This window comes from Cylas formicarius, unplaced genomic scaffold, assembly GCF_029955315.1.
Source record: "Cylas formicarius isolate icCylForm1 unplaced genomic scaffold, icCylForm1.1 PGA_scaffold_2__14_contigs__length_35257938, whole genome shotgun sequence".
Taxonomy (NCBI): Eukaryota; Metazoa; Arthropoda; class Insecta; order Coleoptera; family Brentidae; genus Cylas; species Cylas formicarius.
In genome coordinates, this window is record NW_026844319.1 from 27,139,974 (window position 1) to 27,158,608 (window position 18,635).

At 35.4% G+C, this 18,635-nt stretch overlaps 2 protein-coding genes across 2 annotated transcripts; one reads left to right on the forward strand and one right to left on the reverse strand.

Moving 5' to 3' along the window:
- Nucleotides 1-1,691: 1,691 nt before the first annotated feature.
- On the forward strand, nt 1,692-18,457 carry LOC132698716 (protein retinal degeneration B). Its single transcript, XM_060664924.1, has 22 exons — nt 1,692-2,194; nt 7,329-7,496; nt 8,900-9,032; nt 9,095-9,298; nt 9,769-10,026; nt 10,080-10,229; nt 10,294-10,486; nt 10,537-10,691; nt 10,739-10,831; nt 10,885-11,067; nt 11,121-11,283; nt 11,337-11,500; nt 11,550-11,705; nt 11,754-11,939; nt 12,061-12,231; nt 12,282-12,410; nt 12,469-12,734; nt 12,791-13,045; nt 13,097-13,257; nt 13,317-13,497; nt 13,985-14,256; nt 17,263-18,457. The coding sequence occupies exons 2-22, from the start codon at nt 7,419-7,421 to the stop codon at nt 17,396-17,398; spliced, it is 3,687 nt and encodes a 1,228-aa protein (XP_060520907.1). The 5' UTR covers nt 1,692-2,194; nt 7,329-7,418; the 3' UTR covers nt 17,399-18,457.
- Nucleotides 7,601-8,860, reverse strand: LOC132698419 (uncharacterized). The gene is made up of 2 exons (XM_060664461.1): nt 8,301-8,860; nt 7,601-8,248 (listed from the first exon to the last, which is right to left on the reverse strand). The coding sequence occupies exons 1-2, from the start codon at nt 8,711-8,713 to the stop codon at nt 7,636-7,638; spliced, it is 1,026 nt and encodes a 341-aa protein (XP_060520444.1). The 5' UTR covers nt 8,714-8,860; the 3' UTR covers nt 7,601-7,635.
- Nucleotides 18,458-18,635: the final 178 nt, after the last annotated feature.

Here is an 18,635-nt window from a genome sequence, read left to right on the forward strand (position 1 = left end):
GATCTCCTGAATCCAAAAATGCAAAAAAATATAGGTTGTGAGTTATTTAAAATTCGAAAGTTACTGTAGTTTCCGTTCAAACCGGAAGTGCAGCCATTGACTACATATTGTCAAAAAATTGAACATTTAGCCTATATTATCCCTTGCAAATTCCAAATCGCTAACTAAAGCAGTTTAAAAGTTATAGAGTGTTCCCAGTTTCTTTTGTCACCCGGTATATGACCATACCTAGACATCTATAGTTAACAACGGGTCCAACGTCACGAAAAATCTTACATCGAAGAATGTGTATAATAAAAAAAACAAAAATCTATCGAATGATTTAAATTTTACCTTACACGTGTATGGTGCATGATGATAAAGTTAATTTTTTGTTTTAGCAGAGGCCTACAAAACGTTTTTGATTTTCATCTTCTTAAAAAATGTAACAACAAAACTATTGAAATTGAAAGGCACTCGTGTATTAAACACTTTCCGCTCGTGCTTAAAGAAACTCGTGACTAAAGTGTCGTTTATAAAACTTGTTACACAATGTACTATTATCGTTCCATTTCATGTTGCGTGACTACTGACTTCCTATCAGCGCAGCACGGTAAAACTTTAATTTCTATTTTTATTCGATCATCAAATAAATAACCTATCACGAATCCGTCTGGTGAGATTTGAAGCTCTATAATTTAAACTTCCTGCCGATAATTATATTTATACTTCAATCTACATATTATATACTTTACTATTTTTAGCTATAGCCCGGCGGTTTTACTTTCGGACGTTTGTGAAGAATGTCGGATATTTGAAAGGAAGTGATATTGACCGTAATGTGTCGTAGGTATTTGCAACATTTTTATATATAAACGGTTAATATCACCTTGCTTAATTGGATAAAGTGACGACTTCCAGCTCGGTGAACTAAGTAATCCATATTAAAGCCCGCCAAATTCCTGACTTCGTATGGTTGCCGTCTTGTTTGTCTACCCTTATTTAGGGTGTTATCAGTTGGTTTTTTACGGGCACAACAAGTAATTATTGTAAAACGCTCGGCAGGAGCCAACTCAGGCAACTTATAAACTACCACTAAGATGGGTAACATCATTTTGAGATAGTATATTATGCAACAAGTGTGGTCACAAGTTTAATAACCGAGTGACTTATAGTATATTATGCAACAAGTGCGGCAAACGGCATTAGACTCACGAGTTTATTTGACACGAGCGGAGCGAGTTTTTAATAAACGTGTGAGTTAAAAAGTTTACCGAACGTGTTGCATACTATACTTTTTCTACGACCGTTAGTTTTTGGATTCATTTTCGCAAAACAACACGAATACATTCACTGACATGACCGTCAGAATTGACAAACGTCAAAATTCAAAGCGTGGGAAATATCTCCGAAAACATCCGATTGCTCCCAAATCCGTGCGGTAAAATCCCGGAAATGTCCGAAGTGGCTCGGATTCATGGGAAACGAACCTGGCGTGGTAAAGTGGCGCTTTCCGCACGCTAGATCGCTGGGTAATTAGATATTTTACAGACGGGAGTAGAAAAAGTTTATTTTATATTTTATAATAAGCATTCGTTGTTGATACGGTGCTTCAGTCAATCGTTTATTAAGCACTCGCTCACCTCGCTCCGAAATCAAGCTCGTTACTAAAATGGCGCATAATATACTATCATCAACTTTGCAACTTTGCTTTCTCTTTCTCTTATCACTTGAGCTACCAGTGTGCTTAACGTACGCCGCCGTGTTGGCTCCCCTTGTATATTATTAATCCTGCAAAATTCGATTAAACGACCCGTCGTAAATTCAAATTTGGAATTTTCGCCCGATCAGCAGATATTATTTCCGACTTCCGTACTCGAAGCCGGAAATGTAGGTGATACGGGGCCGATACGCCAAAGACGGTTCTGGAATTCGTAACGATTGTGTGTGTGTGTGTGGATCTGGCGGCGGCAGCAGCCCGAGCCAGGACAACATTCGTGGAGGAGTTGCCTAGAAGCGCCTACGCGAAAGTCCTTCCGTCCGCCCCCGTGAAGAATAACACCAAAAAATCGAAAAAGGGGATAATGTTTTTCCACGTTTTTCGTATCGGCTAAACGCACTGGTGATTTTCAATGTGCAGTTCGGATACGACCGTGCGTCCTTGAATTTGCAGTGATAGGGCACCGTGTTTATGGATGCATTTGCAATAATTCCTGTAAGTTGAGCGACATGATAATTTATTTAATTTGGAAACTGATCGGGCGGTTAAATGAAGGTGGCCGGAGGTGGCGGAAAAAAAGTGACAATTTGACCCCGGCTTCTACCCGGAGTGTTTTCAAGATTTGTAGTTATTAACTTACGAGCGGAATCTTACAAAAACTAAAAAGCTTGTATCTTTTGGGGACATATATGGTACTAATAATAATAATCGTCTTAATTTAGCATAAAACCGTAACAGAAAACAATTACAACATTTTAAATATACGAGCCAGTAGCAAAATAGGAAAATTTAAATAAGAATAAAAGTACAAAACTACACAAACCAAAAGTCTATGACAGCAAAAACAATTATAAAAGAAAAATCAGATTAAAATTTCAGACAATACATAAGTTTTAATTAATCTTTTAAAACCTTTATTTAAAATGGCATTTAACACATTTAACATAGTTTTTTGTTGTTTGTTGATTTGTATTTTCTGAAGTTCGGTTGGTCTATAGTTAGATATACTAAACAATGAAGTTGAACAATATTGCAGATGTGGCGTCGCCAAGCTATTGTAAAGTGGCAATTTTGTATAACTTGTTAAATTTTGCCTGCTCTAGATATGAAACCCACCTTTTGTGAGAACGTTTTCATTATATAATCACAATGTGCATCAAAATTTAATTGTGGATCTAATACAATTCCCAAATATTTTATATGTTTCCCATACTGCAAATTAACGCCATTTATATTAATATTAAAACTCTCCAGATCCAAACCACTCAATCTATGTTTTTTGCGATACAAACAGAATTTCGACTTCATGACTAATACAAGGAAAAAACAGTTTTTACGTCGATACAACGCGACATTGTTTCAAAAATCTTTTTTATATTCTTCAAGTATCAGCGGATTTTTAAATGACTTATTTATTTAAAAGATAAAGGTTAAAAACTTTTTTTATATGATATGATTTGTATAAAAGACTGCGAACTTTTCTTGATTGTTTGGATGCCCTTTGGGTGATACTTCGCCTAATATCCTCCTTTTTAAAATTTGTTATAATTAAATTGTAAGGTAAAGTTTGTTGGGTAATAAACAACAACAATAAACTATTTTAAACAATTACATACATAGGAGAACCTAGTGAAAATTTTTCAAAACATTTGTCAAAAAATAGCTTTCAGAACTAACAACACAATAGGAAAATATTTAAAAAACAATAAAACGAAATGTCCAGAATCCCAAAAATCAGGTGTCTACAGGTTGAAATGCGGATCGTGTTCTAAAATTTATATTGGACAACCATTATTGAATTTAAATTCTCAACATTAATTAAGGTTTTATGGTCATTTTTCGATATATATATATATATATATATATATATATATATATATATATATATATATATATATATATATATATATATATATATATATATATATAATGAATTCAATTAATTAATTAATAATTGACAACCAAAAACAAAGGCACAAACGTGACTTTTACTTGTGCCGGGCTTTATTTTCGTTGAAAAAAAAATTATTGCATATCCGCAATGAAAATTAATAAACAGTTAAAATAAACCTAATTAAATTACCTTTACTTTGTATAAAACTTCTGGATTCTTCCTGCGTCGGTTTTTATGTACTCGAACTAGCTAACGTTTCGCCAATCATCCTGTTGGCTTCTTCAGAGCTTGAATGAAACTGATACTGGTTAGTTCAGTTGGAAACAGTTTCAGTCAAGCTCTGAAGAAGCCAACAGGATGGCGAAACGTTAGGTAGTTCGAGTAAACAAAAACCGACGCAGGAGGAATCCAGAAATTTTATAAAAAGTATTACATTAGCCTGTGGAAGTTTCTTTGAAAAAAAAAATTAACCTTTGTTCGTTGGAAGCATGTTGTAAGGAAGATTATAAAGGAACTGTCCCTGGAAGATGGTTGTTCTAGGTATTATATATTACTTTTTATTCGTTAGAATCATTAGATTGTTAAAAATGCTAAATAATAACAATAAAAAACAAGAGTACACCGCACCTTAGTTTTTGTGATTATTCAATTAGGGACTAATGGACAATGTCGAGAAATATATGAGCAACATAATGATTGTATCTTTTCTTAACTTTTCTACTTAAGTAATGCCCTGTATAATAGTTTTCTCATGAGATGTTTTAAAACGCAAATTGAAGCCACTGGACTTCATAATTCTATTCTACTTGGGATTACCACACTGTCGAGAAATATATCAACAACATAATGATTGAAATGCTAATTTGAAAAAAAGATTAACAAAAGACATTTTGACACCCTGTATCTTGAAAAATAGGCATGGTATTATAGGAACTTTTCTACTTAAGTAACGTCATGTATAATAGTTTTCTCATAAGATGTTTTAAAACGAAAATTGAAGAAACCTCGCATTTCCAATACTGCTGGATTTTTCATAGGGTGCTATTTCTTGTTATTTTGGTATTAAAAAAATTGTTGATTATTGATTTATTGTGTAGGCTCCATGAACTCACAACTTTTTGACTACGATGCAAAATAATTGATCTAACTACTCACCTATTTAATATTATCTAGCAAGTTCTATTCACTGAAATTTTTTAATATAAAATAGAACTAGAACTGGAAGTTTGATAAATGCTATTTTTTGACAAGAAGTTAATCAGCGTGTTGGTACGCTGTAATTTTTCTATGATCGTTGTAGTGGTACAAGTTTTTTGAAAATTAATATTTCTTTGAGAAGATTTAAGTATATCAAGTTTATAAATATATATTAGAAAAATATAATAATATTCAATTTTTTATTTCTATAGACGAGCAAAAAAAAATCACTGCGCTTTCTTTGTTTTTTCTACTGTTTACTCTAAAAATATACTGAATTATACGCCGAAAGTGTCACTTTGAAATCTTCGTTAGTCACTATAGCCAGTCACTTCGGACTTTTCTGGTACTTTGGCCACAAAAAAAATTATGAAATTTTTAAATCACTAGTGTATATTTTCATTTACATAGTTTGATGCCTTTTGTCACTTCATTCTGAATTTTTAGCATAGGACTAGTCGAAATTAGAGCAAAATTTTGCACTATTTTATGAATTTAAGAATTAACTATAATAAACAAAACGCTCAAAGCGTTTGAAAATAGCACGGTTTATGCTTGCCTAATTTTAGTTCTCTGGTTATATTTATTATACGTGAAATGTTAAATGGTCAACAGTTAATCAATAAATAAAATTTTTCGCCGATCGCTTCGTGAAAGTGCCAGAGATTCTGTTTAAATTTACGTAAAACGAAAAATGCCACAAATAAAATGATGCTCCGTGAAATTTTTCTAAAATATGGTAATGGTATATATCTACAAGAATATGAAGAAGCGATTTATTGCAATCAATGTGCCAGTAACTCATACCAACAAATAGCTATTATACGTGGGTGTTGCCCAGGTAACACTAATGTTAGTCCGTTATTTTTATTTTATTCGTTTTATGCGCATATATGCAATTTTGTGGCAAAGTAAGTAATAAGTTTTCTAATAAATCTAAAGACTTGAGACCATTTTCTATTATATAGGCAGCTTAGTTGTTTTTGAATCTAAATTTGACTTTGGCAACATATCTGCCAAAAATATATATGTTTAAAAGAACACGTTTTCCTATTACCACTAAATTGTTTTGGTAAACCAAAATTGAAAATTACATTAATTCTTAATTAATTAGTTAATTAGTCTACTTTTTCAATAATTTTCAAGAAACTAATTTTAAGCTTTTTATCTTTCGATTTTACCCAACATCTATTAAAACGTTTTTCAGTCCACTATCTGCGCCACGCTGTATAACATTGTGTATTATTTCGGACTTCCGATGCTTTATAGTCCAAACAACAGAGATAAGCTGTTTTTAATATCGACAGTCGTTCCAAATCTTTGTTTGGCCTATCGATCATAATGCTGCAAATAAATGAGAGTTAAAAGGCGGATAAATTGTTGACATTGCCGTCAAAGATCGAGTTATAGCAAATGGACGAGATCTAATCATTCATGCGTCTCCCTGAGCCCGTAGAAGGGCGCTTTAAGTTGACATATGGAAGGTTCATTTCGAGAGTATTTTAATTAATTTTACAAAGATCGATATGCCCTAGGGGAAATCAATAGTTGCTATTTTAGACATTTGAAAGTTTCGCTAATAAATCTATAGGTACCATAAAAAATATTTCAATGTTTTGAATTATTGTAGTATAAAATTTCGGTAAAGTTAAGATTTATTTCCTAAAAAAATAATTTGTTCGCTTCCTTTGGTTTTTTAGTTAGTTAAAATACTATTTACCACAAAAAATAAAATTATATAGAAATGGCACCGGAAAATAAATTTATTAATAACTTGATTGCGTTGTTTACTGTTGAGCCATAAGTTTAATAAGTTTAATTTTCGCTAAAAGATGCGGATATAAATTTCAAAAGTGCATTTGTTGAAATTAAAATTTTTGAAAACTCACTAAACAAATAATAAAATGTTCCCATTTAATTTTAAAAAATAGCGTTAATTGGTGCCATATAGATAAACTATATAGTAGTAAAAATTGATGCGCCGAAGGCGGCATTGATATTTTCGTAGAGAACGGAATCATTTTCCGCGCATGCCTCGACATTTCACCCATTTTGCGCCATTTTATTTCTAAACAGCAATTTACACACACTTAACTCGTTTTCATATTTAGCATATTAATAACAAATTTTGAGAACATATTGCCGTAAAAATGCCGCGTCCAAACTTATAGACCGCCATGTTAGTTGTTGAAGGCCGCTAGGTTATTGGTTAAAAAAACAGATGTTTAAATCTCGCCCATGCGCATGTTGAATGGACCTTCAAAAAAACTTTGATTCATTATTGCTTCATGCGTTCCTGTATTATCGGCATAGGTGTCGCAGCGCCAGCCTCAATGCAGACGTCATCATGGTAACTTAAAAAAACTATTATACATTTTTTTTTATTAGATCTCCAAAATTTCGGCTGGATATCTCTAATGGTACAAAAATAAAGAGAATAGGGTGACTTACTTTATACTTACAGAAATGATATTAAAATGGAACGATTGTTAAAATATTTACTAAACTTAAACAGTCTTAAACTTGTTATTTTTTCAGAAACACTTAAACCTGTGCTAAGATGGGGATTTAATTGGACCTGGCGCGGCCTAGACTTGCTAAGTTGGCCCGCCGGGTCCTGGACCAGTCATGCTTATAAAGGAGTACCGCATACCGCTTCCCCTAACAGTCGAAGAGTACCGTATAGCTCAGCTCTATATGATAGCAGTAAGTCTCAAGTGAATGTCCTATTATACAGGGTGCGGCAGCATAACTTCCTTTTTTCAAAACTCAATAAAAACTATTGTGTGCATCGGAAAGTCTTTATTTATTTTTTATAATGTAGGTACATGTCTAAAGTTTTTATTTACATTGTTTTGAAGATCAAATCTGTTAGGTGACGTCCCTCATTCTCCATACATTGCGTAAACCGATATCTGGCGTTTGTCATGACTCTTGTTAGCATAGCTGGTGTTATGTTGGCAATTTTTTCTTCGATGTTGGTCTTCAAATCTTGTAGGGTTCTTGGACGGTTCACATAAACCAGGGATTTCAAAAAACCCCATAGAAAAAAATCACAAGGGGACAGATCGAGAGAGCGTGCCGGCCATTCCAAATCGCCTCTAATTGAGATAAGGCGCTCTGGAAAGTGTTCCCTCAAAACAGCCATCGATGCTCTTGAAGTGTGTGCTGTTGCACCGTCTTGTTGGAACCAAGTGTCCCCCAAATCCAACTCTTCTAGCCGTGGGAAAAAAAAAATCTGTAGCATGTTTACATACCGGTCCGAATTCACTGTCACTGTAACCTCATTTTCCTCAAAAAACCAGGGACCAATAATTCCAGCTGAGGAAATTGCACACCACACTGTGACTTTGGGTGAATGCAAAGGCCTTTGATGCAATTGTCGAGGGTTGGTGTCAGCCCAGTAGCGCATGTTTTGTTTGTTAACCGACCCACATAAATCAAAATGGGCTTCATCGCTAAAAAAAAACAATAGCACCCTCGGGAACGACATCAAGAAGAAGCTCACACGCGTTCATCCGAGAATTGAAGTCACGTTCTGTAAGTTCCTGCACTATCGCCATCTTATAGGGATGAAAATGAAGATCATCACGAAGAATTCTTCTCACAGAACGATCGGATAGTCCAAGGGCAGATGCGTGTTTGCGCGCAGAACGCTGTGGTGATCGCAACATTGAAGCTCTCACTGCTTCAATGTTCTCAGGTGATCTAACGGGCCGAGGGACTCCAGTTCTTCGTTTTGTCGCACTTGCAGTTTGTCTGAATGTAGTGACCCATGTAACAATTGATTTGCGGTCTGGGATGGGAGCCAACGGGGCTAAATTAAAGCGATTCCGAAATGCACGCTGTGTTGCAACAACCGAACAACCGCTTGAAAAGTAGGCCTCAACGGCAAAGGCACGCTCCTCACTATTCCAACGCATGATGGCGACTGAACCGTGTCGAGACAAAACTTTACAGTACCCCCTCTTGAACGAGACCACTAGCGCCCCACTATGACATCAACTAACTGAATGGCGCGCATTTAAAAAAAGGAAGTTATGCTGCCGCACCCTGTATTATTATATATGTTTAAAATTTGATTATATTTGACAAATTTTAAAATGTAGAAAAAAAGTCGGAATGAGAGCAGTGGCGCTGGCAGTGGCGTAGAAATTCTAATTAACGAGCCTTACAAAGATGGTCCGGGAGGTCAGGGACAATACACCAAAAAACTTTACCACGTTGGAAGTCATTTACCAGGTTTATAACCATCAGTTGAAATCTGTACTATCGGTTTAATTTTATTGTATGATTTTTCATAGGTTGGATTAAGGGCATACTACCAAAAACAGCCCTGATGGTAGAGGAAGAGGCGTGGAACGCCTACCCTTATACGAAGACGAGATACACTTGTCCATTTGTTGAGAAATTTTATCTAGAAATCGAAACGTATTATTATGGAGATAATGGGCATCAGGAGAATGTTTTCGGATTGACGGGAAGCGACTTACGTAACAGAATAGTAGGTGAGGGCTTGTTTTTTTAACGGAACAAGTATTGTTTTAAACAAGTGCTCAGTAAAAAATACGTCTTATCCAGCATCTATGTGTGCTATATACGATCAATCAAATCGCCACAAGGGGGCGTAATTGACCTGATTTGCAAAATTTTCTGATATTTACCATGGTTAGAGTAAGTACGGTTTTAAAGTTGAGATAACTTCAATTTTAGTCTTTATTGCTATTTGTTCTATCTTTAAAATACAAGTGGTTCGGCATTTTCGGAAAGAAATATCGTTAATCGTGCTATGAGAGAGACATATGAGAAAGCATCATCTGACATAATTGTAAAGAAAAGTCAAACAAGAACCCAGCAACTCATTGAAATTACCAAATAAAATGCTAACTGATTATTTTAAAATTAAATAAAAACTCCCTAAATCTCAAGTCTTTTATTGAGTAAAGCAACTTAGGTTCTCCGGTTTTTCGTTGACCAGACTTGATCGACGTAGTCAAGGATCAGCTCTATGGTGCAGACTACGTACGAGAAGAAGATCCGTTATATTACGTTTCTGAAAAATCTGGAAGAGGTCCTCTAACGGATAATTGGTTGCAAGTTTACTGGGACGAAGTAAAAGGCAAATCTCAACCTTCACCTTCTGGAAAGGCCCTCATGTGTGCATACAAACTGTGCCGCGTTGAATTTAGGTACTGGGGAATGCAAACAAAAATCGAAAAATTCATTCACGACATAGGTGAGCAATAATGAATAAACGCGGGCACACAATAAAGTGATCGTTATTGTTAGCGTTGCGAAAAACGATGTTAAGAGCACACCGACAAGCGTGGGCGTGGCAGGACGAGTGGCATGGATTAACAATGTCAGATATCAGAGAAATAGAAAGACAGACGCAGCTAGCTTTAAAAAGAAAAATGGGTCAGGTGGAAGATGAATTTGGTTAGATAAATATTGTGTTCTGTTTATTGTTATTCTACTAAACGATTTATTACTTTTCGGGCAGATGAAGATGATAACTTGAACAACAGCACCTCCAAAGAAGACCCATGTAAAACTTTAGCCGCCACTTTAGGCAGTATAGAAGTTTCAGAGGATAGTCCCCTGTTAGGAAAAAACCCAAACATTCCGAATATCCAGACTACTACCAGTTCGGATGGTGATTTGTCAGCAGATGATGAAATGGGGTTGCCCTTGAAGTATGTCGCTAATTCGTGTAGGTAAATACCGCTAATTGGTACCTTTTTAGGGTGGAAGACAAACTATGGCAACAACCTCGGAGCTTGCATTCACCGAGTTCAGCATCAGTAAAGAGTTTTGATCTCCAGGTGGCAAATTGGAGAATCGAGAGCCTTGGAAGGGATTCCGAGTCGGGATCGGACGAAGAGTTTTTCGACTGCGAAGGTGAGCTTCAAGTATATTCGAACAGATTGTTCCACTAGCCGTTTTAGATTCGTCTTCCCTTGCAAAATGGAGTTCCCTCGATCTGCTAACTGAAGAGGACTTGGAGAGTGCTTCTCCCACTATCAGCAATGACAAGAATGGTAGTGAATGAAAAATTCTTAACTCTTAATTTTTTTAACATGCGTTATGTTAGATGACAGTATATTTTCGCCGACATTCCTCCAAAGAGTTGCAAGCGAACGAGGCACCAGGAAAGTTGTTCACAGAGGTAAGGTAAATTCCTTGGATACTACGCGCTCCGATTCGCCCACCACTACGCAAGCCCCGTGCAGTACTACAGTTTTAATATTGGTTCTTCATGCGGGAAGCGTTTTGGGTAAGTGTTGCCTAATTTAGTCGAGTTTATAAACTTAATGGTTACCGTTTTAGACGCCGACGTTGATTTAGCGGCGAAAAAATCGGACGTCACGACTTTTAGAGGTGCGTTCGAATCAGTAATGCGTCAGCACTACCCCTGCCTAATTGGACATATCGCCGTGAGGCTGGTCCTGTGCCCCTCTGTTTGTACAGAGAGTTTAGGTATCTTGTCAAGGTAAAATTTGTGGTGTGCGCTGATTTTTGTAATACTTTTACTTAACTTTTCAGTCTTAGTCCCTATAGTTTTGATGTTTCACCATCTAGTGTCGAATTTCCTCAAGTAACTCACGATTCCATACCCATCGGTGCGATCCCAATACTAGCAACATCGAATAGTGACTATGACGAAGCAGTGTCAAAGACAATCAATGCGGCAAATGCGACATACCAAGGTCTGTAACTCAACATTTTCATAGGGCAGCCATGATCCGTGATTTTTAGAGTTTATAAAGTCTGACGAAGGGCAAGGATTCTCGGGACAAGTGTCATTTGTGGCTGATTCCATAGGTTCAGTACTGGGGTACGACGCGCTTTGCAGATCTAGCAAGTATTGTTCGAGACATGCCAGCGAAAATAATATTCTGGACGACTGTAAAGGTATAAGCAGGACTCTGTTCTCGATAGGGTACTGAAAGGAGACTTCAGTTCTTCTAGGTGACGATTTGTCGATCGACACCAGTTATCTTTCCGCGTTGCCGCAGCGAAGAAAATCTTCGTTGGGCGACAGTACTCAAATTAAGTTGGATTTCGAAGTGTCGGATTTCTTTCTATTCGGTAGTCCCTTGGCGTTGGTACTCGCGTATAGGAAAATTTCTGCCAACGAAAAGTCAGGTAAGTAAATTTTATTTGACTATTTCACTCAACATATCTAAAATAATGTGATTAAGGAAAGCTGGTAAGAAATACCGACTTGGAGGCATACATCAAATGGTAAATAGATCTATTGTTGTAGTGTCTATCGCTCGACCATCCTGCCTTCAAGTTTACAACATGTTTCACCCTACAGATCCGGTGGCGTCTAGACTGGAACCATTAATATCCGCTAGATTTGCCATTTTGCCTCCCATTAATGTATCACGGTACGCCAAATATCCTTTGGGAAATGGTCAGCCATACCATTTGCGTAAGTTTATTGTCGAATAGCCACATTCTCGCTTAATCGATTTCTTGCAGTGGAAACTTTACAAACCAATCCCCAAATTTTTAATGATCAAGCCCCGCCCAGGCGATTATCCGAAGTTTCTATCCAGAGTACCGTTTCCGGTTTGATAGAATCTATACCACTTCACACGATAAGCACGCGTAAGCATATATTTATGAACATTCCCGGATAGCCCTGATTACTTTATTTTTGTTTCAGTGCAGCAAAAATGGTGGGGCGGCAAACGCTTAGATTACGCCCTTTATTGTCCGGAAGGTCTTTCCAATTTTCCCACTAACGCGTTGCCGCACTTGTTTCACGCGAGCTACTGGGAAAGTTGCGACGTTATCGCCTTTATCTTGAGGCAGGTGGGCGGGATAGAAGGGGGCGGGATGTCAAGCGGAATGGAAGAGAGGGAGAGCAGTTTTCGACCGGGCCAGCCCCGGGAGAAGTGGAACAAAAAAAGGACATCCGTTAAGTTGAAAGTAAGGGTGGAGTTACAGTTAATTTAGTTTTTTTAGTGCAAAGCCGGTTTTTCTAGAATGTCGCTGCCAATCACAGAGCTAACGACATAATCACACGAGAGGGCGCTTCACAGATACTAGTTGCCCGGTTCATGTATGGTCCGCTGGATATGATAACACTTGCTGGTGAAAAGGTGGATATTCACGTAATGAAAGATCCACCTTCTGGAGAGTGGACGCTGCTGTCAACGGAAGTAACTGATAAAACCGGCAGGGTAACTTATACTATTCCAGATGAAAAGTCCCTGGGTTATGGGCTATATCCATTTAAGGTGGGTAATGTAGAAAATTATCATACTTGTTACACCGCCGTGTTCTTCTAGATGATTGTAAGAGGAGACCACACTTCTGTAGATTTTTTCCTAGCAGTTGTACCACCTAAAACCGAGTGTGTGGTCTTCAGTATTGACGGGTCTTTTACCGCTAGTATGTCAGTGACTGGAAAGGATCCTAAGGTTCGGGCCGGAGCTGTCGACGTAGTTAGGTTAGATATCATTGGTTAGTCAGCAGTTAGTCATGTTCACCTACGAGCCCTTATTGTAGGCACTGGCAAGAATTGGGCTATCTTATAATCTACATAACAGGCAGGCCGGACATGCAACATCGACGAGTGGTGTCTTGGTTGTCCCAACACAATTTTCCTCACGGCTTAGTCTCTTTTGCCGACGGCCTCTCAACCGATCCTCTGGGACACAAGGCGGCTTACCTCAACAACCTCATACAGGTCAGCAAATTTATTTGGTTATGAGTGTTGCCAAAATAGTTAATTTTACTAGAAACTACCACAAAATTTGATATACCTTACAGTAAGGAGTACTCAATATATGAGACAAAAATTTAATTTAATTTGCCCCTGAGAATGTCAAATTATATGATATTATATATGATAATAATTCAGAGTTATTGTTTTAAATCAATTTTTTGTGCCATCTCGACACTTTAGAAATCAAAACACTTCTTGTTTGGCTCAAAGACGAGCAAATTATACAAAAGATTCAATGCATTAATATGCAAATCTGCAAAGTTTAAAAAAACGTGTTTTTCAGTATTACCTGTATTAATAGTTTGTACTTTAGTTTTTTGTGTAATTATGGTTAATTATATTATTAATATTGTACCTTGCTGCAAACACTATTGTAGGTACGTCCCTTTTAAGTTCCTTAAATAAATAAATAATTGACTAGGATTAAATCGCATATTTCTTGTCCTAGACTCATGGAGTTATAGTGCACGCGGCGTACGGCAGCGCCAAAGACATTAGTGTATATACAAGTATAGGATTAAAACCCAAAGAGATATACATCGTCGGTAAAGTATCTAGGAAGCAACACAGTCTGGCGACCGTGTTGAGTGAAGGTTACGCCGCCCATCTTGCCTCACTTTTGAGTCACGGCGGGTCCAGACCTGCGCAGGGCAACGCCCGGATGGTAATACCTAGAGGATATTTTGGTTTGCCCGGACAGGCTATTAGCAGAAGGCGGAGGTATGTCGTTACATTTTTTAAATTTTTGATTTAAAAAGTAAAGGGCAGCTCTAATGATTTTAGAACTGAATTCAAATTTTCCTTCGTGCATTGGAATTCGTAAAAGTTTAAGCTCATCGTGTGACCGACAAAAATATAGCTTTATGTTCGAGAGCAGTGAATTTAACATTAAAATTAAAATAACAAAAATTGTTCTTCACGATGTCAAAACCATTTTTGCTAATAACTGCCACTAATAAAACCCTCAATTCCTCCAATCAGAGAAGTTTTGTATTTTTACTGGGAACAGGATAATAATCAGTTACTTTAATGTAGAAAAGGTTGCTCTTATTTACATCTGAAATCTATTATGTGTACAGGAAAAAAAAGCTATATACATCCATCCTTCCATCACTAAATGTCACCTGTAGGATCGAATTTTAATGAAATATGAAATATATCTAGGTTTCAAAATAAATAAGAACTAAAAGTTCAGATTTTCACGAAATTATATATTATGACATGACAATTGTTTCGACAACAGATTGCTTAATAGTATCTTTAGACCAAAATTAATTTGAATTTAATGGACAAATTTATATCTCTAAAGAAGGTTTGATTATGGGAAACCCACTTAGTCCTTTGTTAGCCGAGATTTTTATGGATAATTTGGAAAATATCATACTAGAACATCCTTTAAGTAAAAGTTTGAAGATTTATGATATATTGAATGAAAAATCTAATTTGTTTTGCACTTTCGTAATCGTTAAGTCTAAAAAATTAATAGAGTTATCCTGTTCAATCCCGATAGTGAATTTTATACGATTATGTAATGAATTAATGTAATTTAAAAAATAATTCAATTGTCTGTCCGTTCCAACAAAGCAAGCAAAGATATCATCCACCTATCTATACCACCATAAAAAACTTTTACTTAAAGGATGTTCTAGTATGATATTTTCCAAATTATCCAGAAAAATCTCAGCTAACAAAGGACTAAGTGGGTTTCCCATAATCAAACCTTCTTTAGAAATATAAATCTGTCCATTAAATTCAAAATAATTTTGGTCTAAAGATACTATTAAGCAATCTAATAAATCTTGTTTCACCTATGGGAAACAATTGTCATGTCATAATATATAATTTCGTGAAAATCTGAACTTTTAGTTCTTATTTATTTTAATAAATGGATTTTCGTCAAGTAAAAGCCACCTCAGTTCAATATCTAGGTTTCCTGATTGGTTAGTTTTGGATTATTTTACTCTCTCTACGAACAGTTTAATTTTAAACATTGACAGGTTTTTTTTTTCTATATAACAAAGGCAGTAGCAAATTTCCAGTGGAAAATCATTTATGCTATAATAAACTCCCGAGACAGGTCTCCGTAAGGTCAACTACTCTTATTTTTATTCTTATTTTAATTTTATTTTTATTTGCGATACACCAAGCCTTAGTAATACTAATTTAATAAGGGCGCCCACACTGTTGATTTTTTATTTTTGAAATATTTTGTCTAAACAAAATGGCAGCGTCCCGCTACAGTCTTTAAATATGTTATTGAGAAACAGTAAAATATCATCATCATCATAGTGAAATCCTTATTTTTAGTAATGTATAGTATTAGTATAGTATAGATATGGCCACTGTTAAGTTTCGTCTCTAGATAAACCTTACTGCTGCGCTTTTTAGGTGATTAGGTTATTACAGGTAAAACTGCTATGAAATGAATGTATTTTTGCACTTTCCCGTTTTTCCGTAGAGAAATCTGAACATAGGGATGTAGGATGTTTTTAAAATAGACATGTGTTACAAGACCAACCTAATCATTTTTAAAAGAAATAGCAACATATCCCCGGTATATGTGTTTCAGCCATGATACAGTGGGCATATCGTCTCCTGGACGAGTGAGTGCTACATCAGCGGCTACCGCAGCATTTCTCAAACGCAAGGTTTTTATGTCCCATGTATAAAAACGTGTCGGTTTTGGACTAGGGTAAATATTCCACCTCAGCCAGCCCCTCGTTGCCTTTAGTGCCGTTATTTGCTTTGAAGGGTTTTCTATGGTCTTGTGCTATTCCTTCTCTTACCGTCACAGAAATATGTCGTCGGAAGGAAGTTTTTCGCTCTTGTTATCCTGGTGTTGTTATATTGACTGTTTTACCACTCCTTTACATCTCCCCCTACATGTTTTAAGTGTTTCTTCCAGTATTTTGTGTATGCGCATGCTTGAAAATTATTTCGCTAGGTGGACATACTGATTCCTCATTACTTTCACGACGATAATTGTGTTAATTTTTCGGTCTCTGTTTTCGACGCTGTCGTACTAACTTTTCTATATCCTAGTGTAAGGGGGTCGCCTAAATATCTCAAGTCGTGTTGAATTTATTTTTGGTGATTTGTTGATTTAAACACCATTTTCAGCTCTTTTATTTTCTTTCTGTTTTAAAAAATCCATAATAGGCGCAGTTGTCCTAATATCGACCAAAGCTGCATGGTATATAACTTATGTAGTGATCTTGGTAAATTTTAATTGTAGAATTTAGTCTTTAAAAAGTACAGATTTATAAAACAACTTTCAACAATTTAATAAAATTAAAATGATAAATACATTCAATAAAATATAAGCTGGACCGCTGGGCAAGTAGACAATTTTATTGGTACTCTCAGTTTGTTTGCTTCAGCTTATATTTAACGTAAACGATATATAATGAATCAAAATTATAAAAAACAATCGCATAAATGGATATTGTTAGTGGACTGCGTTAGATATTTGTGTGTAGCACAACCTGATTTAATAGCACCAGTTCAAATCTTTAGTTGTCACTTATTTGTTGTTCGTATAGCCGTAACTGCGGGATTTTTGCGGGAAAATTTACTGCTAATAATACACGTTTCAATAAGAGTCAAGGTTTAAAAAATGTTTTCTTCTGATACTTACTCCTTTAAACTGGTAACAAATACTGCAGCAACACCTTTAATATTATGTAATTCTATGTAGAGTTGGTAATTTCTGTCTGCATGTAATAGGTCAGCGAAAAGGGCAACATCATACCCGATAGCGGCAGAGTCGCCACACGTTGAAAGGGCATTAAGCAGCAAGAAACATCATTTCAACAGGCCAGTCTTCACCATTTTGCCTGTGGGCAATGCTGATTCACATTAATTAAGCTTTTAATTATTTCTGAGCACCACCATGTTTTAATCAAAGATTTACTTCATCCTCTGGAAAAAGGCAGTATTTTATTTTACTCTTACGAAGTAAAATCAGCCAGCCAATAATCTGAAGATGGAGATGTTTGTTTATTGAATGTGTATCTTTGTTAAAGACATACATAGAAATAAATTATCTTTGTCTACAAACCATAATGTAACACAATTGTCGGTTGACTTAATTTCCACCTAAGCTTGAAACTCAAATTTTAAAACATTCTTTAGCTCGAATTTAATAGTTAAATGGAAGTAAGAATTTATTTATTTAATTTTGTCGATATAGGTGACAACGCACAGCTTTCTTGAAGTATAGACTGTTTGACTTTACTGTTTCCATTTTCAAAAAAATATTTTTACTGTTTATAAACGCTGATTTTTAATTCAGAATATGATTCAACACTACTGTCACTTGGACAATCGTGATTTTCTTAAAGTTATTAACAATTTGACGAAAAGAAAAAAAAGCTACTATTTCTGAATGAGGAATACATATATTGAAGTGTCATCCTTAGACATTCTTTATTATAAACATGTAATAACTGAATAAGTCTAGAATATAACAAAATTGCTTGGCAGATGTTATTTATTGTATGTCTATGTAAATATATGTAAAAATTAACTAGAAAACAGTGAAATATTTTAAATTCATCTAAAGTAAAATGTTCTACTTTCTTGCTTATTTACTTAAGTTCTTTGCTCTCACTCTTTAAATGTATCTGATTTATTTAATGTATTAGCGACATGTGCTGTTTCTATATTCGAAATGTTATCTATGTACCTTAACAAAAATTGTACAGGATAAGTTAAATGTTCTAGGATGTTTGATAACTTTTATACATTGTTTGAATAAATTATTCAATTAATTTTATAACAATTTTAAAACTTTTTTTATGAAAACTAAAAATTTCTCAGCAGCTCTCAAAAACCTGTAACTTTATTTTATTTTCTTGTTCTGTTTACTTTTTTTGCGCTAACCCGTCAGTGCTTTATATAATCAATAGATTACTTTACTGTAATCTTTAAGTCTTGCAATTGTTACTTAAAGTAGGTTGTGATAAATGTAAATCTTGATTATAGTATTTATATAAACTTACGTGTTTGTATATATGTATTATCAAATTAATGCAATAAATGCAATTACAGTAGTTCATTTTAGTTTAAATAAACCTGTAAGAATATATGCTTAAAAA

Excerpts from the sequence above, each read along its gene's own strand:
- LOC132698716 (XM_060664924.1), top strand. The coding sequence starts at position 7,419 with ATGCTTATAAAGGAGTACCGCATACCGCTTCCCCTAACAGTCGAAGAG. Across the intron at positions 10,692-10,738 it reads AGAGTTTTTCGACTGCGAAG|ATTCGTCTTCCCTTGCAAAA; the intron begins GTGAGCTTCAAG and ends TAGCCGTTTTAG. Across the intron at positions 10,832-10,884 it reads TATCAGCAATGACAAGAATG|ATGACAGTATATTTTCGCCG; the intron begins GTAGTGAATGAA and ends GCGTTATGTTAG.
- LOC132698419 (XM_060664461.1), bottom strand. The coding sequence starts at position 8,713 with ATGCGTTGGAATAGTGAGGAGCGTGCCTTTGCCGTTGAGGCCTACTTT. Across the intron at positions 8,249-8,300 it reads TTCAATTCTCGGATGAACGC|CGATGAAGCCCATTTTGATT; the intron begins GTGTGAGCTTCT and ends GTTTTTTTTTAG.